The sequence below is a fragment of the Ictalurus punctatus genome, chromosome 5 (genome assembly GCF_001660625.3).
Source record: "Ictalurus punctatus breed USDA103 chromosome 5, Coco_2.0, whole genome shotgun sequence".
NCBI lineage: Eukaryota > Metazoa > Chordata > Actinopteri > Siluriformes > Ictaluridae > Ictalurus > Ictalurus punctatus.
The window spans coordinates 19,461,652-19,487,718 of record NC_030420.2 but is presented as its reverse complement, the minus strand read 5'-3'; the positions used below and the strand labels follow the sequence as shown (position 1 = coordinate 19,487,718).

Here is a 26,067-nt window from a genome sequence, read left to right as displayed (position 1 = left end):
GCCCCAAGACTAACTGTCCCATACTGAAAGCAATATAAAGACATCAGTCTTCTAAGGGCCTTTATTCTGAGCAAATCTGAAGTGGCATTGCATGTATCCCATAATTCTGTTCACTAGAATTCCACAACAGCCTAAAATGTTCAAAAGCTTATTTCTGATTCTAGATTGCGATAATATTGTAAAATGTGCTAAAAAGCAATTGTCGTGACATTTTAGTATCGACGCTTGCCTACCGTCTTAAAAACTTCCATCAGCTACTTGGAGATTTTTGATAAACACATCATCTTTTTCACTTTGTCAGTCAAATAAAAACAAAACCTCCCACTGACGACGTTTAATAAATCGAATAGAATTTGATCAAAATATATGAATTCTGAATTAAAACACCATTCAGGCTCAAGCAAAAGCAGTACCATGTATGTAAAATGACTGAATAACCTTTGATGAGTTTCAGGTGGCCCGTTACTAGATCCCCCCCCCCCCCCCCCCCCCAAACAGCCAGTGTTTCAAATTAGCAAGAAAGGATAATAAACAAGCACAAAAGAAACATGTAAAACAGAAACGAAGCAGTGAAAGACATAAAACAAGACCGTTACAACATAAGCATTTACATGTCCAGTATAACCAATTCATTTGATTATTATTAGTGAAATGATGTGGCAACGAGTCATTGGAATAAAGTTCTGTTTAGGATCAAATCTCGCCGACATCCAAAAGTGGAGACTTCATTCAGGCCCACTGTAATGGTGCAGAATTAAAAGAGCGTCAGCTTTAAAAACGAGCACCTTTTCATTGCCGATTAAAAGTATAAGAGCCGAGTGGGTCCACTTAATTAAGCAGCTGAAGTTCATTTCTTAGCTAGTGCTGCTAGCTGGTGAGCTCGAAGAAGCCTGGCTCACAATGCCAGCTGATCCGTCGCTAATTTGCATCGCCGACTGACCAAAGTTAGTGGTTCTCAGTGTTGCAAGATGCCGAGGAGAGAAAACGTGGTCTCATGCAGTGGCTCTGGACTCCAGTTCTATGTTACACACGGCACATTTCCCTCTAAGTGTTTCACGAGCTGTTGGCTGACCCACGGCAGGTGACGGAGAACTTTCCAGAACTGCCAGTTGTACTGGTTTGGGAAGAATTGGACGGTTTGCTCGGAGCGCATTGTACTGCAGGTAAGTGCCCGAGCTGATGTCCAACTTCTTGGAACGGTCACTGGAACTAGGAGACTGTATAAGGGGAAATAAGAGAGATGCATGTTCATTCCAATTTCTTCAAGAGCAAAATCCAGAAGTTTTAAAGACATCAGTTAACTGGCGTTAGTTAAAATTCGGTCACAGAGTGAAGAAGTGAAAATCTCACAGCATTAAGTGTAAATTCTGTGACCACAATGGTAATGCAAGTTCATATTAATCGGTCAACATCAATTTTATTACTAACACCTGCACATCCATTCAATTATCCCGTCTGCCAATCATGTAGCAGCAGTGTGATGTATAAAATCAACTGCAACACTCACGCGCACACACTCACCTGTCAGTCAAGTCACTCTGTCTGGAAGATGCTCTTTTCTTTTCTATTTTCTCCATCTTTGTGTATTTTTTGTCTTTTTTTTCTTCTTTTGTTGAGGGGTTATTTTCTTTTTTCTTTTTTTTTATAGGGAAAGGAGGGATGACAGTAAAAAGGGGAAATGACAGTGGGGAGTTATGAGTAAGGGGAATACCACAATGTTGATCGCCCTCGGCCCCTGGAAAAAGAGAGAGAAAAAGAGGGTGAGTTTTTTTTTGGTTGAAGATGGAGGACACTAAATGTGTTATGCGTACAAAAAAGGGGCTTAATATTTGAGATACAGGTAAGTCATTCTTTTAATACAAATACTATTCAGGTATGCAGAATGTCCACTTAGTATAATGTATACCATCTCGTCTACATTACTGAAGAACACAACTCATATAAGTATTATAAGTAATATAAGTCGTAGCTTTATCAATGCCGCAACTTTTACACTTCACCGTCAAGGACAGCGTCCCAAACCACATGCTGCTTATAGTATACCGCTCGATAACGCCACTACTGTGAGACTACAGGGTGGACAATTCAATTAATGAGCTAGCTATTTATTCAATAAAATAAAATTTTTAAAAAATCAGCGAGTACTTGAATCCCTGAGAGAGGCACCTTTATGCAGCCAGTCCTTATCCTTTCCCAATAATCTCTATGTTTATGAACACACAAGGCAGAAATTTGTTGGCTGATGTTTCGCCTTAAAGGGTGGCCACGCTATAAATTTTCGTCCCACTGACAACATGTTCCAGACATGTTGCCTTTAAACGAACATAATCGTTTAAAATTTTTCCTTGCCAAAGTAAACAAAGTAATAAAAGTAGTTCGTCTTTCATTGGCTGTAAGACAAGTGACATGTGTATCTGAACCCGTTTGTTCGTTCTGCCTGAAGCCAGTCTGCCGCTAGTAAAGAGCTGTAATAACGACCTATTAACAACTTAGGAAGAGCAAGGGCTCTCGTCTATCGTGTTGGACCCTTGATGGCTCTGCTCCTTCTGCAGTGTAGTACAGGCTGAAACCACAGTGTGCAAACAAGGTGCCGAGTTCCACAATTTGTACGCTACATTTACACCTTCCTTACACAACATTTTTGTTTGCGTGAAGCAGACGACGAAAACGGTCTTTACAGGCTGCGATCACGTTCCATACCTGATTTTTTACATCTCGGATGAGCGCAAACTTTATTCCTGTAATACTTTTGATTTGTAAAACAGATAGATGGAAACAAACTTTAAACACAAACACATACACAGTTGACATGCAGTGTCTCCACAAAAGCACTTGAGACACACAAACATGCAAGAACATCAAAGATGCAAACACAGCTTAGTCACCTTTAGAATACATGATTTAATCGATTTAACTGCCACGACACCAATCCTAAAATTACAAAAAGTGGCCACAATATTATTTTAAGCCAGTCTAAAAGGCTAAAGGATTAGGTGAACATTTAGCATTTCGTTTTTATTAGCCTCCATGTTAATGCATGAATTTAAAATCGTCGGGGTTACGCATGTAACCCTGTTCCCTGAGAAGGGAACGAGACATTGCATTTAGCATAACAGTATGGGAACGCCTTGCGCGCGCGACCGGTATCTGAAGCTTGTGTAAAATCATGCCTCTATTTATAGGCCTGCCATGATCAGGTGACGTGGCAATTAAGCGCGTCGCATGATATATATATGGCACCTGTGAACCACGCCGCCAGCCTCTATTATCTGAAGCGAAGACGCCATTCACAGGCCTGCTCTGGTATGACAGTGCTATGCAATGTCTCGTTCCCTTTTCGGGGAACAGGGTTACGCGTAACCCCGATGTTCCCTTTCAAAGGGAACTTCGACGTTGCATTTAGGATAACAGTATGGGGACGGGAATACCCACTCCGTCATACTGGGGGTACGACCTGTTCAAAAATACCCAAGCCCGAGGGTCACTGCAAGACACTCGAGCCCGGGGTGGAATGAATATCCAGGCTGTAATAACGAATAACTGTGTGTAGCGTAGACCACCCTGCAGCCGCACACATATCCTGCAAGGATACCCCTTTGGACAAAGCCTTCGAGGAGGCGAATGCCCTAGTGGAATGAGCTCTTATGCCCAGAGGCGTGGCGAGACCGCATGTCGTAAACCCTAGAGATTGCTTCCACCATCCAATTAGAGATGCGCTGCTTTGACACAGCATCACTTTTCCTGTCGCTCCCAAAGCAGACCAGTAGCTGCTCCGACTTACACCACTGGCCGGAGCAGTGGACGTAAGTACAGAGAGCCCTTACTGGACACAGCAGGTGCATCCTCTCTTGTTCCGGGGTGAGGAACAGAGGAGGGCAGAAAGCCTGCAACACCACAGGGTGGGCAGCCGATGTAGGCACTTTAGGAATATAATCCGGCCTAGGATACAGGAAGGCCTTGGCTAATCCAGGGGTAAAGTCAAGGCAGGAAAAGGCAACAGAGAGAGCTTGTAGACCTCCTACTCGCTTGAGAGATGTCAGGGCCAGTGAAAGAGCTAACTTTAGAGTCAGAAGTTTCTCAGAGGCTGACTCTAAGGGCTCAAATGGGGCCCCTGACAGACCTTCCAAGACCACAGCAAGGTCCCAGGAAGGTATGCATGGCCTGCAGATGGGCCTCAGCCATCTGACACCACGCATGAACCTCGAAGTTAGAGGATGTTGCCGAACAGAGGCTCCATCAACAGGGGCATGGCTGGCCGAAACGCCGCCCCATAACCCTGATTGTAGAAGGACCCACCCTGCTGAGAAACTTTCTTGTAAGAACTCCAGGACTGTAGCTATTGCGCAGTTCACTGGGCCTAGCTGATGTTCCTCACACCACAAGACAAAAAGCTGCCACTTGAGCGCATACAATTTCCTTGTGGATGGTGCTCCAGCGTTTAACATGGTCTCTACCACCTCAGTTGTGTGACCAGAATCCATGAGCTGGTGCCCCTCTGGGGCCAGACCCACAGTTTCCATAGTCCCTAAGGGTTCAAATGGGGCACCCGGCAGACCTTCCAGGACCACAGAAGGTCCCAGGAAGGTCCCAGAGGCTCCATCAACAGGGGCATGGCTGGCCGAAATGGCGGCCAAGTAACCCTGATTGTAGAAGGAGCCCAGCCCGCTGAGAAACGTTCTTGTAAGAGCTCCAGGACTGTGGCTACTGCGCAGTTCACTGGGTCTAGCCGACGTTCCTCACACCACAAGACAAAAAGCTGCCACTTGAGTGCATACAATTTCCTTGTGGATGGTGCTCTAGCATTTAAAATGGTTTCTACAATCTCAGTTGTGAGACCACAATCTATGAGCTGGTGTCCCTCAGGGGCCAGACCCACAGTTTCCGTAGTTCTGGCTGAGGGTGATAAATCAGCCCTCCGGCTTGAGACAGTAGATCCACTCTAGGGACTCAAATGGGGCACCCGACAGACCTTCCAGGAACACAGAAGGTCCCAGGAAGGTATGCGCGGCCTGCAGATGGGACTCAGCCATCTGACACCACGCATGAACCTCGACGTTAGAGGATGTTGCCCCACAGAGGCTCCATCAACAGGGGCGTGGCTGGCCGAAATGGCGGCCGCGTAACCCTGATTGTAGAAGGAGCCCACCCCGCTGAGAAATGTTCTTGTAGGAGCTCCAGGACTGTAGCTATTGCACAGTTTACTGGGTCTACAGTGGATCCCTGCGGACGGGAATCTCCCAAGGAGTGCCATCTCGCAGGGATATTATCTCTCAGAACCATGTTTGAGCTGGCCAAATAGGTGCTACTAGCAGACTGTCTTGGAGAACTCTCGCTAGAGCTTGAGGGAGCAGAGCGATGGGGGGAGCAGCATACAGATGTGACCTCGGCCACATGTGTGGACTCCACCCCAAAAGTCTCCCAAGATCCAGCTTTATCTTGCTCAGTGTTGATAGGATTGACACTACGCATGTATGAGGGATAGAAACACCCTCATAGTAGTAGAATCCTATAACCCCTAGAAAAGTTGTCCACTGCACCGGGGAAAGCATACTTTTCTGAGATTCAACCTGAGCCCCAAGCTTTTCATGTGGGCGAGAACAACATCTCGATGTTGAACCGCCAGTTCCCTGGATCGTGCTAGAATTAACCAGTCGTCCAGGTAGTTTGGTACACAGATGCCCTGGAGTCCCAATGGAGCCAGAGTGACATCCATACACTTTGTGAAGGTGTGAGGGGATAAAGCTAGCGATATTCCTATGTGGAAATATGCACCTTTTAGATCTATCGCCACAAACCAGTTCTCGAAATGAATCTGTGGCACGATAAGTTTGAGCGTCAGCTTCTGAACCTGTATGTCTGAAGAGTATGGCTCAGATGACGCAGATCTAAAATTGGCCGCATACTCCCACTTTTTTTGCGGAACAGGAAATAATGGCTGTAAACCTCCCTCCCTTCGGGAACGTTCTATGGCCCCATTGACCAAAAGGGAACTTACTTCCTGCGCTAATGTCGGGCTCTGGTCTGTGCTGACTGCTGTGGTGAGCACACCTGTGAACGGGTGGGTCGAGCTATAAACTGGACCCGGTAACCCTTTCTACGTTGCACAGAACCCATGGAGACACATTTGGCAGTAGTTTGCACGCTGCCCGATGGTCTTTTAGTGACGTTAACTATCCCACATTCTATTGGAGGGAAAGCATCAGATTTCCGTTGCCCTGTGACAGCTCGCTGACCAGAGAACACTTGGGGACTGCCTTGGCTAGGGGAGGCCCTACAGTAGCACTGGGGGCTACCTGCCCTAACAACCTCATGTCCCCAGATACATCCCTCCACGGCCCTTCAGGACTGCTCTTCTTTGCCTGCTTGGCCTTTATGACCATTCTCAGATCAGGCCTAGTAGCAGACCGCGACTGTGGCCGCCCGGTTCCCCTGGCTGTCTGCGGGGGTTGGCAGGCTGCCATACTCGCCTTCTGGGTCTCCCTCACACTAGTGCTGGCCCAGGCTCCACTTGTGGATGCCCGGGTGAGCTTGAGACAACAGGGAAGGAACTGGCTTTTTTGAATGTCGCCATATGTTGAGCTCACTCAGCAGGTCTGCTTGGTAGGCCTGCAACCCTGTCATTGTCTGCAGTGACCCACAAGTAAGACTACTACTGCATAGGCTTGCCCACCAATGCCACGATGGCCTTACATGGCTTGGATGGAAGACGGCCCCTGTAATTACCTGCCGTCGGTGGAGAGAGGTAGCTCGCAAGCGCCTCCTCCACCTTGACCATAGCTAAACGGCCATGCCGTTCATTCCCACAATGGCCGAATAATCCATCGTGGGGTTATGAATATGGCTTATGCGTGGTTTTCCCCCAGAAGCCTGAGATTTTGTCATGCACCTCTAGAAGACAGGGGAGTTTCTGCAGTGTGAGGGATTTACTTTCACAGGGTAATCATTTCAAGCAGCTCTTTATATGCTGCTCTCAGTTTTTAGCACATCCTTCTAACTCCTCGGAGTCAGAGAGGAATTATTACCTTTTGGCTTTCCATAGCGGAAGGAGCAGTCATGACGCGAGCTCCAAAATCCAGCAGAGAGCCGAACCCGGAAGACAGAGCAAGAGATGGAGCAGCGCTCGTCTCCGGCTCCTCTTCCAGATCTATAAGAGGTCCCCTGAACCTGAGACGGCAGGCTGCCTCGGCAACGGCCGGGCCAGATCCGCGAGGCTCTGAAACCCGACTCGCTAAGGCTTCTTTCGTTTTTTTTTCTTGAAGAGCGCGAATCGCGAGCCGAGCGGTTTAATGTAGGCGTTACCAAGCACAGCCTCTCGAGGCTGCCATTGCATACTACACCACTAACACTTCACCCAGAAAGCGTGCACTTTTCCCCGTGATGAAACGGGAGCAAGCCGTAACACACTTCTTGAATTCTTTCTCCCTCATTACTTACCTCTCTTTTCCTCTAAAGCAGGATAGAAAAGTTAAGAGATTTTGAGAAAATCTCGAGTAGAAATGAAGCGTTTTTGTCACACAAACAACAGACATGCAGTCTCGCTGAAGATAATAAGGCTGGCGGCGTGGTTCACAGGTGCCATATATATATATATATATATATATATATCATGCGACGCGCTTAATTGCCACGTCACCTGATCATGGTAGGCCTATAAGTAGAGGCATGATTTTACACAAGCTTCAGATACTGCTCACGCGCGCAAGGCGTTCCCGTAGTGTTATGCTAAATGCAATGTCTCGTTCCCTTTGAAAGAGAACACAAGTACTTTGCTAGGTTACCAAACCTATTCTTCTTTAAATATATGTTTAAAAAAGTAAAATATAACTTTAAGTTTAATCTCAAATTAGCATATTCAAATGTAGTGTGAAGCTTTTTTTTTTGCTAAACACAAGCGTTGCTGCATTTTGAAAAGCTTAAACTATATGCTTAGAGGCAGTTTTAAACCAAAGTTGGCTTTGTTCAGATCAATCTTGAACGCCTGGTCAAATTTCAGTTTGCTCGGCCGTTCGTTTTGGGTGGTGGGGGATGTCAGGGGTTGCAGCGACGACCCGTTAAATGCCCAAATGACATCTGATTGAAAAGGTCGGATGGTCCAGTGAGCAGCTGACAAAGGAAATGTTTTTCTCCATTATCCTAACAGATAGTCCCAGCACAGGTATGGTAAAAACAGGGGGCGGGAGTTAGGCGTTTTCCTTTATAACCTGAGTCGAGGTAGAGTAATATAATCTCATGCACACTGGTGACAGATCCGGTAGGTCTGAAAGGAAAAGGTTTTCTGTACTAAGGGGGTGTCAGTTTTATCTCATCCTGCAGATACTGTTATTAAAATACTAACCTAATTTTCATTAAGATGAAGAGATGTTGAACAAAATCTTTTACCTAAAAATCATCCAAGTGTACTACTTAGAAATATCTTTTATGACTTGTGTTCTAAGACTTGGCCACTCTGTCACTAAGTGTGTATACACCGCCTTATTTTTGGATAAATGCGAAGGCTGCATCGCTCTCAATACTCTTTCAAGTTCAGTAGTGTGTGCACAAATGTGAGCAAGATTGAGGTGTGTCTGCTGTTCACCTGAAGGCCCGTCCTCTTCCTCTGGGTGGTGTGTATCCGCTGTAATACCGAGCCTGAGACGAGGAACGTCCTCCACGTGAGCGGAAGCGGGCCCGAGGAAACCCGCGGTCTGTGGTACTGATACCGGGTAGATTCGTTCTCTTAGCCCCAACCTGAAAATCGTTCAAGGTCAAATATTGAGCTACGGCTTTGACAGTGCTACCGATGTTTAACTCTTTAACCAATTTGTGGGTAAAAGTCCCATGGGCCACAAGCTGTGAAAGTTTGTACCTGAGATTCCCTAACCATCAGCATTTCTAGCCAAGAATGCATCTTTTTTCACTTAAATTGATATCTGTTAAACACATTTACCTTTATCTGCCTTCCTCGGAATAAGGACTCATCCAGTGCCATTGCTGTTCTAACAGATTCCTTGTCTGCAAACTCAATATATGCAAACCTGAAATGCGAAGAAAAAACCCCCCCAAACATTTTAAAAAACACAATCAGGAGGCGTACACCTGGGTCAGGTGGGTGAAAGAAATAATCAAGACATCGGCTGATTATGGATAACTGATGAAAAAAAAAACATTGCACAGTACAATTATTTACAAAACAGGTGAAAGCAACTTTAGGAAATGGCTTGAATTTAACCGAATCCTATTTTAGGACGTTCACAGAAGGATGTTTAATAAACATAGGGTTGTATTCACGTCTGCATCCCAAACAGCATACTACTATAAAACCATCATGCCACCCACGTCTACCGAATAACGATACAACTTCTACAAGGACAAATCTGATGTGTCTCCAAGAAATTCAAGAACAGAAAAATGCCATACGCCAGCAAGTAAAAAACATACATTTATAATCATCAGTAAATCGTACACACACCAGCTTTAAACAAAAGGAGAAAAATAAGCCGTATCATTGCTATAGAAGAACAATCATTGCTCAGGAATATCAAAATGAACCGCAACGAACAACAGAGAAAGAGTGATAGACAGAGAAAATGTAGCGTTTTAGCGATTACCCTTTCGGGTGTCCTGTGAATTTGTCACACAGGATAGTGACTCTGTTAACAGGGCCACAGCCGTGAAAATGAGCTTCGAGCTCCTCGGCTGTTGCGCCGTAATCCACCTGCAGAGAACACACAAAAACATTTTAACACAATGACATTCTCAGTCCATGATAACCTCATACATTATGAAAAGGTCAAGGTGTCGTACTTTATTCAATACATGTTCTGTATAAGCACATTCCTCAATTGCAGAAAGAATGTAGTACTTCTGGATTAACACAAAGCTGTAGTGTACAAGAATCTGTCCATTACTGAATGTGGCTTCATATCTGACTGACCCACAGTCAGTCACAAAAAGGAATAAAAAACAATCAAAAAAAAAAACACACCCTGCTCCCACTACCTTTTGCTGGGTCCCATCTCTAGCTTTCGCTTGTAAATGATAATTTCTTTTATGTATGACAAGTTCTGTAATATTATTACATGACATGTTAGTGGCTCACTAATAAATATAACTAAACATGTTTTTAGAATAAATGCATGTGTCTTACTGCTCTCTAAACCTAAAGGGCATTAGCTTTATATTTAAAAATAAATAAATAAATAAAACCACACACACAGTAACTACTAGAAAAACATAAACCAGTACTACTAACTATTTACAACTGGTTAAAAAGTGTAAGAGAAACCTGTACATTTCCAACATAATTTGATCTTCCATCTGCTTCGATCTTCTCTTCAATGGACATGATGACAGGACCAGCTGTGGGGGGAGATAGGGTATAATTTTAAGAAAACTTGTACGTATTTGTATCGCAATTAAGAATTTTAAATGAATTTAATGTTAACGAAAGGGTTTCTAAAGGTTACGATATTGCAGGCATTTTTCTTATCAATATGTTGATTATCCTTTTAACCAAATTCTTTGAGCCGCTAGAGACGTGCCTGACTCTGTCTTCAAATTTGGTTAAAGAAAGAAAGCTTAGTGCTCCCTCCCCCCCACCGGCCGACGAGGCATGGCTCAGCTAGGCAAATTACCCATAATTCCTATACTTAAGTAACCAGGCTACATTTTGGTTACCCTTTTTACCCAGATACCACGCATCTCGATCTGGAACATACAAGTGGAGCTAAAAATAGCGCAGACCGCGGATTGATCAAACGGCCGCACAGTCGTCCTGATTAACGTCTATGACTAGAATTCACAAAGACCTCCAGGACTAGGTTAGAGTAGCATCTGACAACGTTTCTGGAGGTTTTCAAGGGTCAAAAATGTAAATTATTTCAGCGATTTTAGACAGAAATGTAATGTTTCGCATTAACTTCAATGTATTAAGATCAACGGTAACAGTGGTGTGCACTCACTGATAACCGTGCCACGTTTTCTCCTCAGAGGATAAAATCATGCAATTCTGTCGACCAGTTAGAGCAACATGAAATCACAGAGCTCGCTCTACATTTCTAAAATGTTCCAAAACGTTTTGTTAAAAGGGAACCGTATTTACTTAAATAGACAAGCACGGTAATATATTCCTAGACCAAATTCTAAGAAATCCTCATGTGATGTGACGATTTATTATCAGCACATGCAAAGATAAAGGCAGTGTTTTTGTGCTTTTCCTGAAAAGAATCTAGGTTGCAGGCAGAAGAAGAACATCTCAAGTGACCCAGTTGTTTCGCCGCTCCTGCCCGGGCGCAGCTCTATTTGTCAGCAGCGCCCCAATGTGCAGTGTTCTCCTTTTCACACAAACACACTCACCAGGAGGAGGACTAAGGTTCATCTGTTTCTCCACTTCGTTCTGGAGCTCCTTCAGTTTCTCTGCTTCCTCCTCCATCTCTCTCACCCGGGCTTTAATGGCCTCCAGCTCCTGTAGACATTGTTAAATTACAACTAGTGATGCACAGAATGTTCGGCAACCGAAATTATTCGGTTAATAAGTGAAAAGGCCGAATAAATTTGACTGAACAATGACGTGTTTGATGATGTGTCAAATAGCCTAGCAACCAGAGTGAGATGCGTGAATTTCACTCGGAGCGATGAGGGGGTGCGCGCATGCACAAGCTACGTGCATGAGCGCATGCTCTTCAGATGTTGACAACCGTGACATTGTTTACTGTGGACACGTGCGTTTGTTTTGTTTCTGTTCCGGAGTATTCTGTCATGTCGCGAGACGTAAGGGATTAGACTACAGAAGCAGGTAAAGACGTATTTATTTAAGGGAACATAACATTAACAACGTATCTAACTATACTATATCTACTGTAATACTCCGTGAGGTGTACAGGGATGCGAGCGGTGTATATCCCCAATATAATCAGCCGTATAGAACCGAATAGAACCATTTTTTGCACTCTTGTCAATGCACTTTTTAATGTATTTTTTTGTTGTAGACTTCAGAGTGTGACATTCTTTCAGCAGTCAGTTATAGGCCTAACATCGGCTATTCAAGGGGGGCTCAAAGATGACCACATCAAAATATTTTTATTTTACTCATTTATTTATTTAAAGTTATATTGTGCCTTGTTGGTAGCCTATGCCTGCTGGAATGAAAAAAAATTCAGTGTTAAATAAATATTTTGAAATTGTAGTTTTTGTAATTGATTTTTTCTTTGAAAAGCAAGACAAAATAGTAAAAAGCACATTTTGACTATTTAATTTATGCAATGGTGAAAATTTTTTCTTTTTTCATTATATTCGGTTTCGGCCGAGAATTTTCATTTCGGTGCATCCCAAATTACAACGATAACGTTAGCATAAGCACGATATAATATTACGGCTAATTAAGACAAATGCTCATCAAACGGCATTTTAACACAAGCTAGAGTATTGCTCAGGTCCCGTGACGAATTGTACATGTCGACAAGGTGTTCTACAATAATCGGCTGAAATATAGGCGACGCAATATCATCGCAAACAATCCTCTAAATTCATGCCCCTGGTATAAAATCCGCCCCGTTCATAAAGAGACACGGCTGTCTAGTGTATTCTGTACAATTTTTAAGCAGTGTCGCATGTCCATCATACATCTGTTCACTAGATAGTGATACCAACACTACTGTTGATCCGAATGAATAATAATAATAATAATAATAATAATATAAATTGAGGTTGATGGTTAGGTCAAGATTGCGACAGCGTAATTTAGCATCGGCTCAGGTCTATAGTGACGCATGTTAACGAATATGTTTGGGATGGATCAAATGAAATGTGAACGGGAGGTGGAAAATATTTAACAATTAAAAACTGTGCAAACTTGCTTCGTATTAAATGCTATGCTTGCAAGTAAAAAAAAATCTCTGTTTTCCGTTAGAAGCACTCTGTGATGCTGCGATTACTATTATTACTACCACTACTACTACTACTACTACTACTAGTTCATCTTTAGTAACCAGGATCGCAATAAATCTGGAGCCACACACTTGTTCACAGCAAGAGACAGTTTAGAGTAACTGTTCCTCGCAAGGACATTATTTGGAAGGTGGGGGAAAACCCTGAAGAAACACATATGGACATTAGGAGAACATGAACAGAAACTGTATACAGATAGTAATCTGCGCTCAGGATCTAACTGGGAACACTGGATCTGTGCAGATACAATGCTACCCACTGCACCACCTATTATTATTATTATTATTATTATTATTATTATTATTATTATCCTCCAATGTGCCCGAATCAATTAGATGCAGACTAAGGACTAGGCATGTTTTGGTGCATCCAGAGCTCTCTCTCTCGCACACACACAGACACACAAAGGTAGCACACCCCTCTTCACATGCCCAGGTCATGCACTTTTTAGATGGTCCCTTACTGACTTTAAGGCGCTGATAACCTGCGCTTCCCAAAGCCCGCAAGTTTTTAATGGGAGAAGATTTAAAAATATATTCAGTTGTATTGGTTCTATGTCCACTCAATACACATTATTAAGACAATACACATTATGTCCTTTTTGTATGTTTATTTCTTGAGAAATAGAAGAGAGAAGCTCGAATGTACAGCGAATGTCCAATATAAACCCAACTTTAACGCTGCGCGCGCGGTTTACAAAACCAAGGGTAAGGATCGCAAAACCGAGAGTAGGGTTTACAAGTTTACAAAACCGAGGGCACGGATTACACACGGGTGTTTTTTTTAAACCTGGCACTAGGGGGGCTCCGTACAAACAAACAAAAACAAACAAACAAATAAAAAAACAATGTTGCGCCAACATGGCCGCCAACGCCATGCGTTAAAGCTTACACAGTGAGCACCGCGCGAGCCACAATGGCGGACCGCGCCAACGGTTTTTAAAAATCGTTACACCATGAGCCTAAACACGGAGGTATTTGAGAATGTCATAGACTAATAACAAATCCATGAGGGTGAATACTAGCCAGCTAGCTAAACATGTGATCTCAGTGTAATTCCAATATCAGACGCGCTGCGGTGAGATAATAACGCTGTAATAACATCCTTAACTCACCAGATCTTCAATAGCGGCCTCTCCCTCACCTGAAGCCGGTTCTTCCGGCTCTGGGTGACCGGGGTCTGAGTCGAGCAGAGATTCCTCCGCGAATCCATTACCGAACTCCGCCATCGGGCCGATTCACCGCTGGAGAGCGCGACGGGCAGAAGGTGGAGGGGGAAAAAACGGCGGAAGATACCCGGCTAAAGTTAAGAAGAGGAATAAAGAGGTCCGTTTCCTTCACAAAAGGTTCAAACCTTTTCCGCTTACAATAAATAACTCACTGGTACTCGCTAGACCAACTCAACTATCTTCCGTGCTGTGACCAGGAAGGACTCGTGTTCGCTATAATTATCAGTCACATCAATATTATTCAGGGGGAAAAAACCCCAAATGTGTATTATTCGCTTTGCGCCATGTGATCCAGAACAGAAATGTAAGTCATGTGCGGGACGGGAATAAAGTTGGTTTGACGTTGGACGTTCGATATTCGACTGGAATAACGCTGGTTTGACGTTGGACGTTCGATATTCGAGGATATGCGGAAATTAAGGGACCGTCTCTAAAGTTACATACGACATTGTTAAACACGACTATAACTTCAATAGCATTAGAAGGGAATGACTTACAGTCATATAACCAACTGTAAAGTGTTCATCTAGGTGTCAGCTATAATGCACACCTCTTAGAGTTTTGATATTTATCAAAATAAACTATTAAATCATATACAGTGGCACCGGTGGGCCGAGACCCCTAGGGGCGGGGCGCGGGTTTGCCTTTCTTCCTGGCCGAGTTCCACGGTGGCTAACAAGCACTCCAGGGCAGTTTGGAGCTCCTGGGGGATCTCTGGCGCATGCACACCCACAACGCACAAAGGCTCCCTGCCGATAAGCCCATCGATGGAATTCCGCCGCGGCCCGGTGGGGAGTTCGCCCACACCACGCCAGGACTCCCTTTTCCATTTCTCCGTAATCAGCTGCTTCCTCCGGCGTGAGGGCGTAATAGGCCATACGTGCCTCCACTGAGAGCAGCGGGCCGAGGATGCGGGGCCAATCTTCATGGTCCCATTCTTCGCGGCGGGCGATACATTCAAAGGTCTCGAAGTAGGCCTTGAGATCTTCCTCGGGGGTTAGAGGGGGAAGCAGGCAGCGGATCTCGCGGCCCGGATCCGGGAGAAGCGTGGCGGCGGCGGGAGGCGCCGTCCTCATGGCCACGTGTAGCTATGCGGCTCGTTTGTTTCATTTTGTACCAACTACGCCACCCCAAGAAAACAGGGAAAATGACCCGAATAAAGACATGCAAATACATTCCGCTTAGAACAGGCAAGAGGCATGGGTCTCCATACAAATATACATTTTATTTTAAAGTTAAAAAGACTGGCCAAGAATTATTTTAAGAAAACAGCAACCAACACAGTCAGGCATTGGTCAAATAAAAACAGTCACAAGAAGAAATTAACAATAATAATAGGAGGACTGAGGCTTCTTGTATGAAGGGCAGGCTAGTATGACAGCACCAGCTGTACAAAAGGGAAAAGCACCCACTAATCAGAATCATACCCACAAAATTCACTGCAAATAAACACAGCAATAATAACGACCCTTAATTAAGTAAAGCCTACGGTGCAGCGAAGAACTCCCCCCCCAGCCTCAGGAAGCACTCAACTCCTACAAGGAGAAAACAAAAACACAGTCAATTACAATATGCTCAAAGCAGACAAACGAATGAAACAAAACAAAGACAAACTTAATGTCACAAAAACACAGATAACCCCGAGCTCAAACTGATTACAGGTAGCAAGTTTACCAAGACTGTCCAAAACCACTACTACCACATAGCAGTATCAGCATAACTGATAAAGACTGTTACAACTCAGTTGAATGAAAGAAAACGGATCTTAGTGACAGTAACCAACATAAAACAAAACCAAATCAAAACACAAACAAGCAGAATCAAGCAGCACCAAACAATCAAGCAGCCCCAAAGCAGCCCCAAAGCAGCGACGTGGCCCCGCGAGTGAGGGGATACCACCATAAAAACATTCCAGATAAAGGAATCCAACCAAAGTGCACATCATTAATATTTTTCCATGGTAGGGTTGTGAAAGGAATGCTAACACACAGGTCATAGAAAAAAAACAAACCCTGCAGTGCTAGCTTTACAATGTTCATACTGTTGGACACAGCAGACTGATGACGTTACCACTTTACTTACATTTTAGTTCTCACAGTTCAGGTACTATTAAAACTAACAGCATCCTTTTAGAAATTGAGCAGCAGGGAATGATCTTAGTTTTGTCGATCAGACCTGTGATTATTCATTGGGGTCTGGTGACTCTGTGTGGTTTGTGATATCAGGGAGGGCCTTGATTTTATTATTACTCTATGTTTTGACAGTGTAGATCACTATTAACAATAACTAAAACAACAACATAAATAATAATAATAATAATAATAATAATAATAATAATAATAATAAGAAGAAGAAGAAGAAGAAGAGGTTATTTAGTTATTGTATTTTTGTAAATTATTTTTTATATTTTTTATCCATTTGATTTAAATTTATTTTTATACATGATAATTTACTTCTTTTTTTTACACACATTTTTTCGAAGGTGTTCTAGTACAGTCACATCACTCACTTCCACGCCATTCTATTACAGTACATTTTAATCATTAATTTTTTTTCTTAAATCCTTTTTATCTCCTTGTGCTTATTTTATATTGATATTTTTCACTTGATCGTTTTATCTCTATTCAGTTCGTACAGGATTTGGCTTTGTTTTTTTGTGATTGTTGCGGCTTGAAAATGAGAGGTGTTTGTGTCGTTTTTATGGAAAACTACTTGAATTGGGGAATTGCAAAACTGTTTTCCAAGGTTGCTCACAGTGATGTTTGTTGATAAATGAGACCTTTTAGCTGTACTCATGTTCAACGCGTATGAATCGAAGAGGGCTGAAGGCTGAACGTGTGCCGTGATGATGTCACATGACACGTCTTGGCCCAAATCTGCATGCATTTTGAAAAATTGCAAGCTCCATTTTGAATATTGTGGAATTCGCTTGATTTTGATTAATTTCTACAATGACAAAATCCTGGAGGGACTTTCTATTAGATTATTCCTCATTTGATTTTTACTACTTACTTTACAGCAATTTGATGTACAGTTACCACATATATGAAGCCCTTTATAAATAAATTTGTTATTATGATTATTAGTATCTTAACATTATCTTAAAGAAATAAAAGTAAAACATACAAACATTACATTTGAGAAAAACAGGAATTTTTTTTTTTGTTAAAATGACATTTAAAGTTTTATACACAGCGTAACTAGATGGGGGGAAATATCTAATGTAAAAATGGCAGTAGCAAATAAATGCAGTGTTACACATTTGGCTAAAATGTACCTAATATTCGCGTAGGTGGATTATACTCATTACAGTAAATTACAACAACAAAGGAGGAGTGAATTTTTTAACACGGAAAGTAAAACATTTGAGAACAGCCTGATTCTCCTGAAAAAGACTAGCTTCAGCAACAAGAACATTTCAAGGTCTAGAAGAAGAATAAGAAGAAGAAGAAGAAGAAGAAGAAGAAGAAGAAGAAGAAGAAGAAGAAGCTTAAAGCCACTCAGAAGAAAACTAAATACAAGAGCCCACTGTTGATATATTTCCACTGTAAAAACATTGTATTTCTGTGTCAGATTATTTCACATTGGTATGACTGACCATAAAGCTGCCCTGATACGATCCCTATTCTCTAACTCTGATCTAGCCCCCAATCCAGTTAATCAGAACCCGTCATCAGAGGACGGTGTACTGGAGTTAAACTCTTGGCACCTCTGGGCTATGTCAAATGCCATGAACTACCAGACAATTGCCTTATTGTAATCTCTCCTTGGTGGTGAACTGTTTACCATATCGTTTGCTCAGTGGACTAAATTTTTTAGGTTGGTGCAGATTAAGAGCACTACATAGGTCAGGGCTCCTTTAAACTAGCTCTGGAGGGTTACCGAGTCTGGTTCCTCTTCTTTCCAGGGACCATACAAACGGGACACACGGGTCGAGTTAAAAGTGGTGCGGAACGTCATCACGGATGTGTCTCTGACTGAAATCACTTCTCTAAAGGCGCAGCAGTAATGCAAATCTGCCCGAGTTACTTCTTCCTTTTAAATGTCCTTCCAAGTTTAAGGCAACACACAGCTTTAGCCAACACGTTACTGTATCAGAATTCAATTTTTTTAACCACAATGAACTTTTCTTCTCACTATTATGCTCGATTTTACATTTCTTATTTCTTCCTAATCACTGTTTGCATCATGCGCAGTGTATAACGTAATGGAGATGTACTACTTACCTAGTGCACTACACGAATAATGTAGTATGCCACGTAGGATTCAGCCACATAAAATAGAAAATCTATCATTCTGTGTTAAAAAGTATATAAACTAATATATAAACTAATCAGTATTTTCATTAAAAAAAGGTTAAAGTATTGAATCTCTAGTAGTATTTTAGTACTTGTGGCCATGGACATGTCCAGAGTAATTCCACCCACTTTAACATGCAGAGTTTTGGGAAATGCCACACATACACACACACCTTCTCTTTGAGGCCTGTACGTTCTACTGATACGTTTTTATGCCATTTGCTTGTCCAACATTTTATGGAAGTGTAAATATTATTATAGATCAGCTGCATAGACTTTCCAGGATAACAGTGTTCTGAAAATCGAGACCGATCCCAAAACAGTACGTATTTACCCGTAATTTAAAATGATTTAGTCATGTCACAAGTTGATGTGATTCCAGACATAAAATCATTTACCTAGAACAGCCGTGTTCTGCGTTTAATAGTTTTCTGGGAAGCGCCAGCCATGTGACTTATGTACATAGATCCTTCCTGCTGTACACACACTTAATAATAGCACCTTCTACTTGATGTAGACAGTAAGATATGGACAGGAATATAGGCCATCATATTCAAATGTGAGTCTTAACCTTTAAAGCTATGGTGTTATGTTAAGGTTTATCTGTTGTATAGGGGTTTGTTTTTGTTTTTTAACTAGTGTGCAACCCTGAAATCTTTTTGGATGACATCGGTTGACTTCTGACCTCAGCTCTAAGCCAAGTTTACCCTAGTCTTGACGGTAGCACACATCTTACATTGCAAGCGCTGTAACGTAGCTCAGAAGAGCCTGGATGTGTCCCAAGAGGTCCTGATGGATTCAGTTATTAAGACAGTCCTTATAAAGGAATCAAAAGAATAGGTATGTTTTAGAAAGGCATGTTTATCTGGTTTCTGGAATATTTTGGCGACAGAAAAGTATTATACGGGCATACAAAAATACAGACGCTTCCAAAGAAAGACCCGAAAGCCCTGCAGTTTTTAGCATTGGTTCACAGAAATATGATTTGATTGATTGATTTGGGTGAGTGTGGGTGTGTGTGGGGAGGGGGGTGCCGGTATATTTTAGGACATTTCTCTAAACTTTTGCAGCCATCCAGTTCTAACTCTCCATATGTCAACAGTACCAACTCAAAATTTTGCCTGGATATTGAAAGTGACTTGAAACTTACAGCAACCGTACCTCTCGTTTGAACTTTTTGCAACTCGCCGTGACGTTTGTTGTTTCTAAAATGTCTTACAGCAAAATCATTCCAGTATTTAGAAAAATGTGACTAAGAAAAGACAGCTGAATATTGTTTTTTTGTTGTTGCTCATAACAGCTTGGGGTTATTTTGACTAACCCCATTTAGCTTGGCAATGTAACCAGGAGTAAATGTACACCAGTGAATAATCCCAGGGGATGAGTGGCCTTAGCAGGCTTAAAAGCGAGACCTCACTATAGAAAGCAAACCTCTCTCACATCCCTGACAGCTGCTTGTGTGCGTCACACGTACGCTAGAGATCCTAGAGGCTCCGACAGCTCAATGCTGCAAACCTGGAACACAGCAGCAAGTTCGATAAACAATTAAATACAGAAATGTTACTTTTAAAAAGACAATTTTTCAAATCCCTTGCCAATCAAAACCATATGATGAACGTCTTATTAATATGTTTGTTAATTTTTAAATGCATGGTTCATCAGATACGTCACATCTGGTTGCGCGAGTTCTGTCGTCTCACCCGTTCCACAGTCACAGCATTATGACTAATAGGAACGTTTCCAATTCTGGTGCCATTTTACAGGAACTATACAGCAGTGGTAAATCAAGTCAACTGGATTTGAGGACTTCATCAGAGCAAGTCCAATGTTTGAAATGAAGATATGAAAACTGTCATTCTCTATTGCTAAACCCATCAATCCATACATTTTCCTCGGAGCACAAGGCGGAGGACACCCTGGACGGGGTGCCAAGCCACAGCAAGGCATAATGGCGCACACAGTCACACACACACACTACAGACAATTTGGAAATGCTAAATCAGCCTACAACGCATGTCTTTGGACTGGGGGAGGAAAGCAGAGTACCTGGAGGAAACCCCCCCACGCACACACACACACACACACACACACACACAGAGTGGAGGTGGGCTTTGAAACTGCAATCCCAGAGGTGCGAGGCAAATGTGATAACCATTAAGCCGCCGTGCCCTCCTACAGCTAAACCTCTGTGGCTAAATTGTCATTCCTTCATGATGAGGCAGTGGTGGCTTAGCGGTTAAGGCTCTGGGTTACTGATCGAAAGGTCTGGAAGGGTTCAAGCCCCAGCACTGCCAAGCTGCCACTGTTGGGCCCTTGAGCAAGGCCCTTAACCCTCTCTGCTCCAGGGGCGCCGTATCATTGCTGACCCTGTGCTCTGAACCCAGCTTCCTGACATGCTGGGGTATACGAAGAAAACAATTTCACTGTGCTCTACTGTATATGTGACCAATAAAGACTCATTATGAGCTGTATTTTCTCGGTCTTTCTCAAGACCTCACATGTGGGAGAGTCAAGTTCGCCACCCTCATCCTGTTGCCCTCTTTTACACTTTTCTGTACAGTGACCTTTATGCAGCAGATATTTCAAACAAAATGCAAGACCATTTTGGCAAAACACAGAATCCAATTAAAATGAGAAAAAGGATCACTATTATGCGTGGCTTATACAGAGCAGCTCCGAGGCATTTCAGCTTCTGACACAGTGCGTGTGATAGTGGGTGCATTTGGTTTTAGTCATGCTCAATACCAGTGGTACATAAGGAAAGCTGGAGGTGATGCAGCTTTTAAAGTGAAAACTGCGGTGAATGTGCATCATAAGGTGTACGCCATAATCCGTCTAGACTCTGCAGCACTGCAGCCTAATCACCCGAGGAAGCACTTGTGTCAAACCTGTAATGTAGGCCATGTTTTCAGTAGGGCATTATTCAGGGTTATTTAAGAGAAGTAAGTTGAGCGGCACATGTCAAACACTGAAAAAAAAAAAGAAGACAAACATAAAGAAACAAAAAGGTGCAACTCGGAGGCTACACTTGATGCGTAACACTTGAGGGTGTGTCCATAAACCAAAACAAATGATAACGAGCAAACAAGCTTTTCCAGCTATAACCCATTTACACAAAGATAAACGTGTTACTGTTGATACAAATTGGTTGCTATAGTGTAGGCTAAACAAATAATTTTCTAAAATTGTGTGTGTATACTAGGGATGTCACAAGAACAGATACTTTGGTACCAAATCGGTACTAACATTCTTAAAACATGACGGTACTTGTTTTTCTGCACTATCCTTAGAACTGATTCTAATGGTGTATCGAGGCTGCAATTCTTCCGGATCTGATGGGGCAGCAAATACACGCAAGGGTTTTAGTCGGTCCACAAGTGGTGAAGAAGAAGAAGAAGAACGCCTACAAGCACATGGGGAAAACTACAGAAGATTAGCTTAGTTTAACAAGTTTAGCTCCGCCCTGACTCGTTGAGAGGAAAAGAGAGGAAAGCTAGTATCGTTCTCCGGTGTGCAACCAGTGCTATTGCTCATTCCGAACAAAGCGAGGAAACACCTGGAATTTGGCGAAGCACCTGAAAGACGGTCCTATATCATGTTTGTTTCAGGCAGCTGGCATTGTGGCCGTGAAACCAGCTAACGTTATGCTCCATGTAATGTTAGCGATAGCCAGTTATTTGTTAATGACGCTAACACATTGCAGTGTTATAAACTACCTTCTAATGGACCACCATGCATCGCCATTCAGCCCGTGTCCTGTCAGATAAATGTAGCCTAATATCACTAATAATTATTAAAATGCTCATGCTTTTAATAAATCTTTTTGGCCTGCCACCATATCAGTGAATTTAAACTAATGCTTGCATTCAGAGTGTAAGGTGTGTGTGTGTATTTGTGTGTGTGTGTGCGCTTTTAGGAGTGCACCTCCACTCATTGTCAGACAGTGTTTGATAACAAAAACACCCCCCCCCCCCCCCCCTCTCGCTCTCCCCCTCTCCCTCTCTCTCTCTCTGCTAGTATATGTCGTCCGGGAGAGTTTTTAATTAAATTTTTTATTAATTTTTTTATAGCACACTGTGGTATCGACTTTGGTATCGAGTATCGTGTACTTTTGGTGGTATCGGTAACGACTACTAAATTTTTGGTATCGTGACATCCCTAGTGTACACACACACACACACACACACACACACACACACACACACACAACCACTGAAAAGTTTGGGAGACGCTTGACTGAAATGTTTCTCATGATTTTATAAACCTTTTGATCTGAAGGAGTACGATTAAATGTTGTAGACACATTTGATTCTTTCTAGAAAACTATTAAAAAAATATTTTTTTAAATGGATGACTTGGAGCAAAATATTCCAGCCAATAAATGTCCAGCATAGGTGGGAACTCCTTCAATACTGTTTGAAAAGCAGCTCAGGGGAATTCCTCAAGAAATCGGCTGAGAAAATGCCAAGAATACATTTCTGGAAATTCTAGGCAAAAAGGGTGTCTACTTTAAAAAAAAAATCACAACACAATTCCCAATGTGTGTTAGTCCATAATTTTAATGACTCAGTCATTATCTGTGCAGTAGCACAAAAGCCTCAAGCTTCTCTGGAATATTTCCTGTATATGTAAGATTATGCTTGATGATGGTGCGAGCGGCCAAGCACTGCAGTGTGGTGTGATTTATGGGCTGAATCAGGTTCTTGGCCATCTCCTTCTCGTCTAACAGGTCACATGCAGTCTGCCTGAAGGAGTTGGTGCTGTCGAAGTGCGTGCCACATGCGATAAGCAGCTTCATGATGTCGACGCGATTGCTGGAGGCGGCTACGTGCAGAGGGCTGTTGTTATATTCGTCGCGACAGTTCACGTCGGCGCCACACTCCAGAAGGATGGAGGTCAGCTGGAACGAGGGTAACTTGCAGACGGGGGGACACGTCGTGTTCCAGTCCACGGCCAGGTGAAGGGGGCTGAAGCCGTTTTTCCCGCACGGATGCAGCTTGAGGAACTTGCAGATGGTTTCTTTCCTGAAATGGTCCTGCTCGACCGTGCACTGGACTTTCTCCAGTAAGCAGATGAGGTGCAGTATGATGGCGAGTGCCTTGCTGAGCTGAGCTGGGTCGGGCCCGGGCTGCCGCAGCTTCATGGCGCGTTCGATCTCCAGCACGCTTTTGCCAAGGATGCCCATGAGGTCGTCAAAAGACACAGAGGTCCCCAGGAAGCCGTCATCACGGGCCTGCAGCATGAAAGAAAAAAGCTCAGCGAATGAGAGCAAGCTTCTGGCAGTCATAGGACTAAGTGGGTCCAAGTTATTCTGTTGCATGTCCAGGGCATACTTCCACAGGTTGATGCACCGTTCAAAATTCCCCGAATCGGCATACACAGCTCCTCGGTACCGAATGTAGTAGGACGTGTCTGGATGCGATGGGCCCAGGATGCGTTCTCTAATAAGGAGAGCCTGCATTCGTATCCTGTCCTCGTCCGAGATCAAACTGTCCAGCTCTTCCATGCTCCCGGCCTCCTTTGCGTAGTCGTACGCCATTACAAGTTCTTTAGGTTCGCCTTTAAAGAGGATGTTGCTGCAGTCGCTGTACCGCATCTCCATGGCTCTCTTCCAGTACTTTAAAGCTCCCAAAAGATCCCTCTTTTTGTCCACAAAAGTAGCACCTAACAATTCTAAACTATTAATTCGTTCCATTTTGCTCGTTTGTGGGTGTTGTGTGAGGAAGTCTACTATGTTCGTGTTCCCATTGAAACTAGCTGTGAGCAATGGAGTCATTCCATAGCCGTCCTTTTCCATCGTGGCGCCGTACTTCAGAAGCATTTTCATTATCTCCAGACTTCCTGATTTGGCGCAGTCATGCAAGGCCGTGTTACCTACAGAATGCAGAGAGGTTAGCGGTTAAATGAGACCTCGTTTACACACCTCACTACTGAAAGTTATTCACAACTGATTCAGATTCAACACTACGACCTCAGAAAAGAGATATAAAAAATAAGAAATAAACACTAAAGAAATAACATTCTTCTTAAACCTGACAGATTATTTCACGCAAGTAGCAAAAGCTTTCGTCGTTCGTGGTTGCGGTTTACCTTTGACGCTTTTCCTATTAACGTCAGCGCCTCTCTCCAGCAGATACTGCACGATCTCTTTGTGGCCCTTATAACAAGAAATCATGAGGCACGTGTGGCCGTGCTGATTGGCCACTTCCAAGTCAGCTTTGTGTTCCACCAGATACCTGACTATGTCGAGGTGGCCGTCGAAGCAAGCGGCTCTCAGAGGGGTCGAATTGGTGAGCGTGGTGTTGTTCACAGAAGCACCATGGCCTAAGAGTGACTGCACAACCTTCAGGTGTCCGGCCGCCGAAGCGGCCCACAGCGGAGAGGCTCCTTCGAAGTGCTCGCCATCAAAGTTGACAGACCCGCAGACTTCTACGGGCACGCAGCAGCGCTTCAGAAGGTACTCGACTAAATCAATATGCCCATAGCGTGCCGCCATCAACAGCGGTGTCACTCCGTTTGTTTTCTCGGACATCAGTTCCGTCACCTCGTGGTCAGTTTGGTTCTCCAAAAGATCCTGGAGCAGCTTGAGCTGGCCGCATTGCAGTGTTATAAACTACCTCCTAATGGACCACCATGCATCGCTATTCAGCCCGTGTCCTGTCAGATAAATGTAGCCTAATATCACTAATAATTATTCTACGGAGCCCCCCTAGTGTCAGATAAGAAAAAAAAATACAGCCATGTGTAAACCGTACCATCAGATTTGTAATCCGTACCCTCAGTTTTGTAAACCATGCGCATCGCGTTAAAGTTGGGTTTATATTGGACATTCGCTGTACATTCAAGCTTTTCTCTTCTATTTCTCAAGAAATAAACACACAAAAAGGACATAATGTGTATTGAGTGGACATAGAACCAATACAACTGAATATATTTTTTAAATTCTCTCCCATCATTAAATTTTCTCTCATCATCTCCCTCATCAGACAGTGTTTGATAACTAAAATACCCCCATGCCAACATGTTTTGTACTTTGTAGATATCATGCCACCAAAAAAATGACAAGACATCAGGAGCTTTTTCCCCCACCCAAAGCGTAAGTAATAGGTGGTAAACTAACTGTCCAGTAGCCACATTGATTTAAAATGAAAACCTGTTGGCGACCAAACGTCACCAGCCTTGCACCGCGGAAAGTAATGTCAACTGATGTTAGTTAACCGTGTTAGCTAGTGTTAATTAGCAAGCTAACCCTGGCTTCTGTAATCTGCAGGCTAGCAGTCAGGTTCCTAGCTGGAACATAAAATAGGTGTGTATATGAAATTATGTTGAGTTGAATTTTAGTCTAGGAAGCCCATGAAAATATCATCATTTAATGAATTAGTTAGTATGCAGGAAATGCAGCAGCAGGCTGAAGTAGAGCAGGATGAAACAGCTGCGTCTTCAGGGTTTCAGGTGAGGTTCTGATTATGAATTATATTTTAGAATTGTAGGGAGGCATCAGCATTAAAGTCAGTCTTTAGGATGTTCAGCAAATATACAGTATAACCTTTGAAAGTCAACATATTGGTCCTGAGTTTGTTATTAAACATAGGCCTATATGAAGAGTTCATTTGCAAA

The 26,067-nt window shown here is 43.1% G+C and overlaps 2 protein-coding genes across 3 annotated transcripts; both read right to left on the bottom strand.

Moving 5' to 3' along the window:
• Window positions 1–477: 477 nt before the first annotated feature.
• Window positions 478–14,476, bottom strand: LOC108265929 (polyadenylate-binding protein 2-B). Of its 2 annotated transcripts, none has more exons than XM_047155585.2 (8): window positions 14,068–14,476; window positions 11,335–11,443; window positions 10,271–10,338; window positions 9,588–9,694; window positions 8,927–9,014; window positions 8,576–8,727; window positions 1,522–1,735; window positions 478–1,217 (listed from the first exon to the last, which is right to left on the bottom strand). In XM_047155585.2, the coding sequence occupies exons 1-7, from the start codon at window positions 14,134–14,136 to the stop codon at window positions 1,693–1,695; spliced, it is 636 nt and encodes a 211-aa protein (XP_047011541.1). In that variant the 5' UTR covers window positions 14,137–14,476; the 3' UTR covers window positions 478–1,217; window positions 1,522–1,692. The 2 variants fall into 2 exon arrangements, with proteins under 2 accessions (XP_047011541.1, XP_053536264.1); XM_053680289.1 differs by having other exon boundaries at window positions 14,039–14,475.
• Window positions 14,477–22,838: 8,362 nt separating this feature from the next.
• fem1c (fem-1 homolog c) lies at window positions 22,839–25,465 on the bottom strand. The gene is made up of 3 exons (XM_017468301.3): window positions 25,460–25,465; window positions 24,541–25,063; window positions 22,839–24,324 (listed from the first exon to the last, which is right to left on the bottom strand). The coding sequence occupies exons 1-3, from the start codon at window positions 25,463–25,465 to the stop codon at window positions 23,024–23,026; spliced, it is 1,830 nt and encodes a 609-aa protein (XP_017323790.3). The 3' UTR covers window positions 22,839–23,023.
• Between the last annotated feature and the right edge of the window lie 602 nt (window positions 25,466–26,067).

Bases quoted from the DNA above. Each gene is read 5' to 3' on its own strand.
- LOC108265929 (XM_053680289.1), bottom strand. From the start codon at position 14,152: ATGGCGGAGTTCGGTAATGGATTCGCGGAGGAATCTCTGCTCGACTCA. The intron at 9,695-10,270 runs GTACAGGTTTCT...TGTTCTCTGCAG, and splicing joins GATCAAATTATGTTGGAAAT to GTGGATTACGGCGCAACAGC. The intron at 9,015-9,587 runs GTAATCGCTAAA...TTCGCATTTCAG, and splicing joins TTCACAGGACACCCGAAAGG to GTTTGCATATATTGAGTTTG.
- fem1c (XM_017468301.3), bottom strand. The intron at 24,325-24,540 runs GTAAACCGCAAC...TGCATTCTGTAG, and splicing joins TAATAGGAAAAGCGTCAAAG to GTAACACGGCCTTGCATGAC.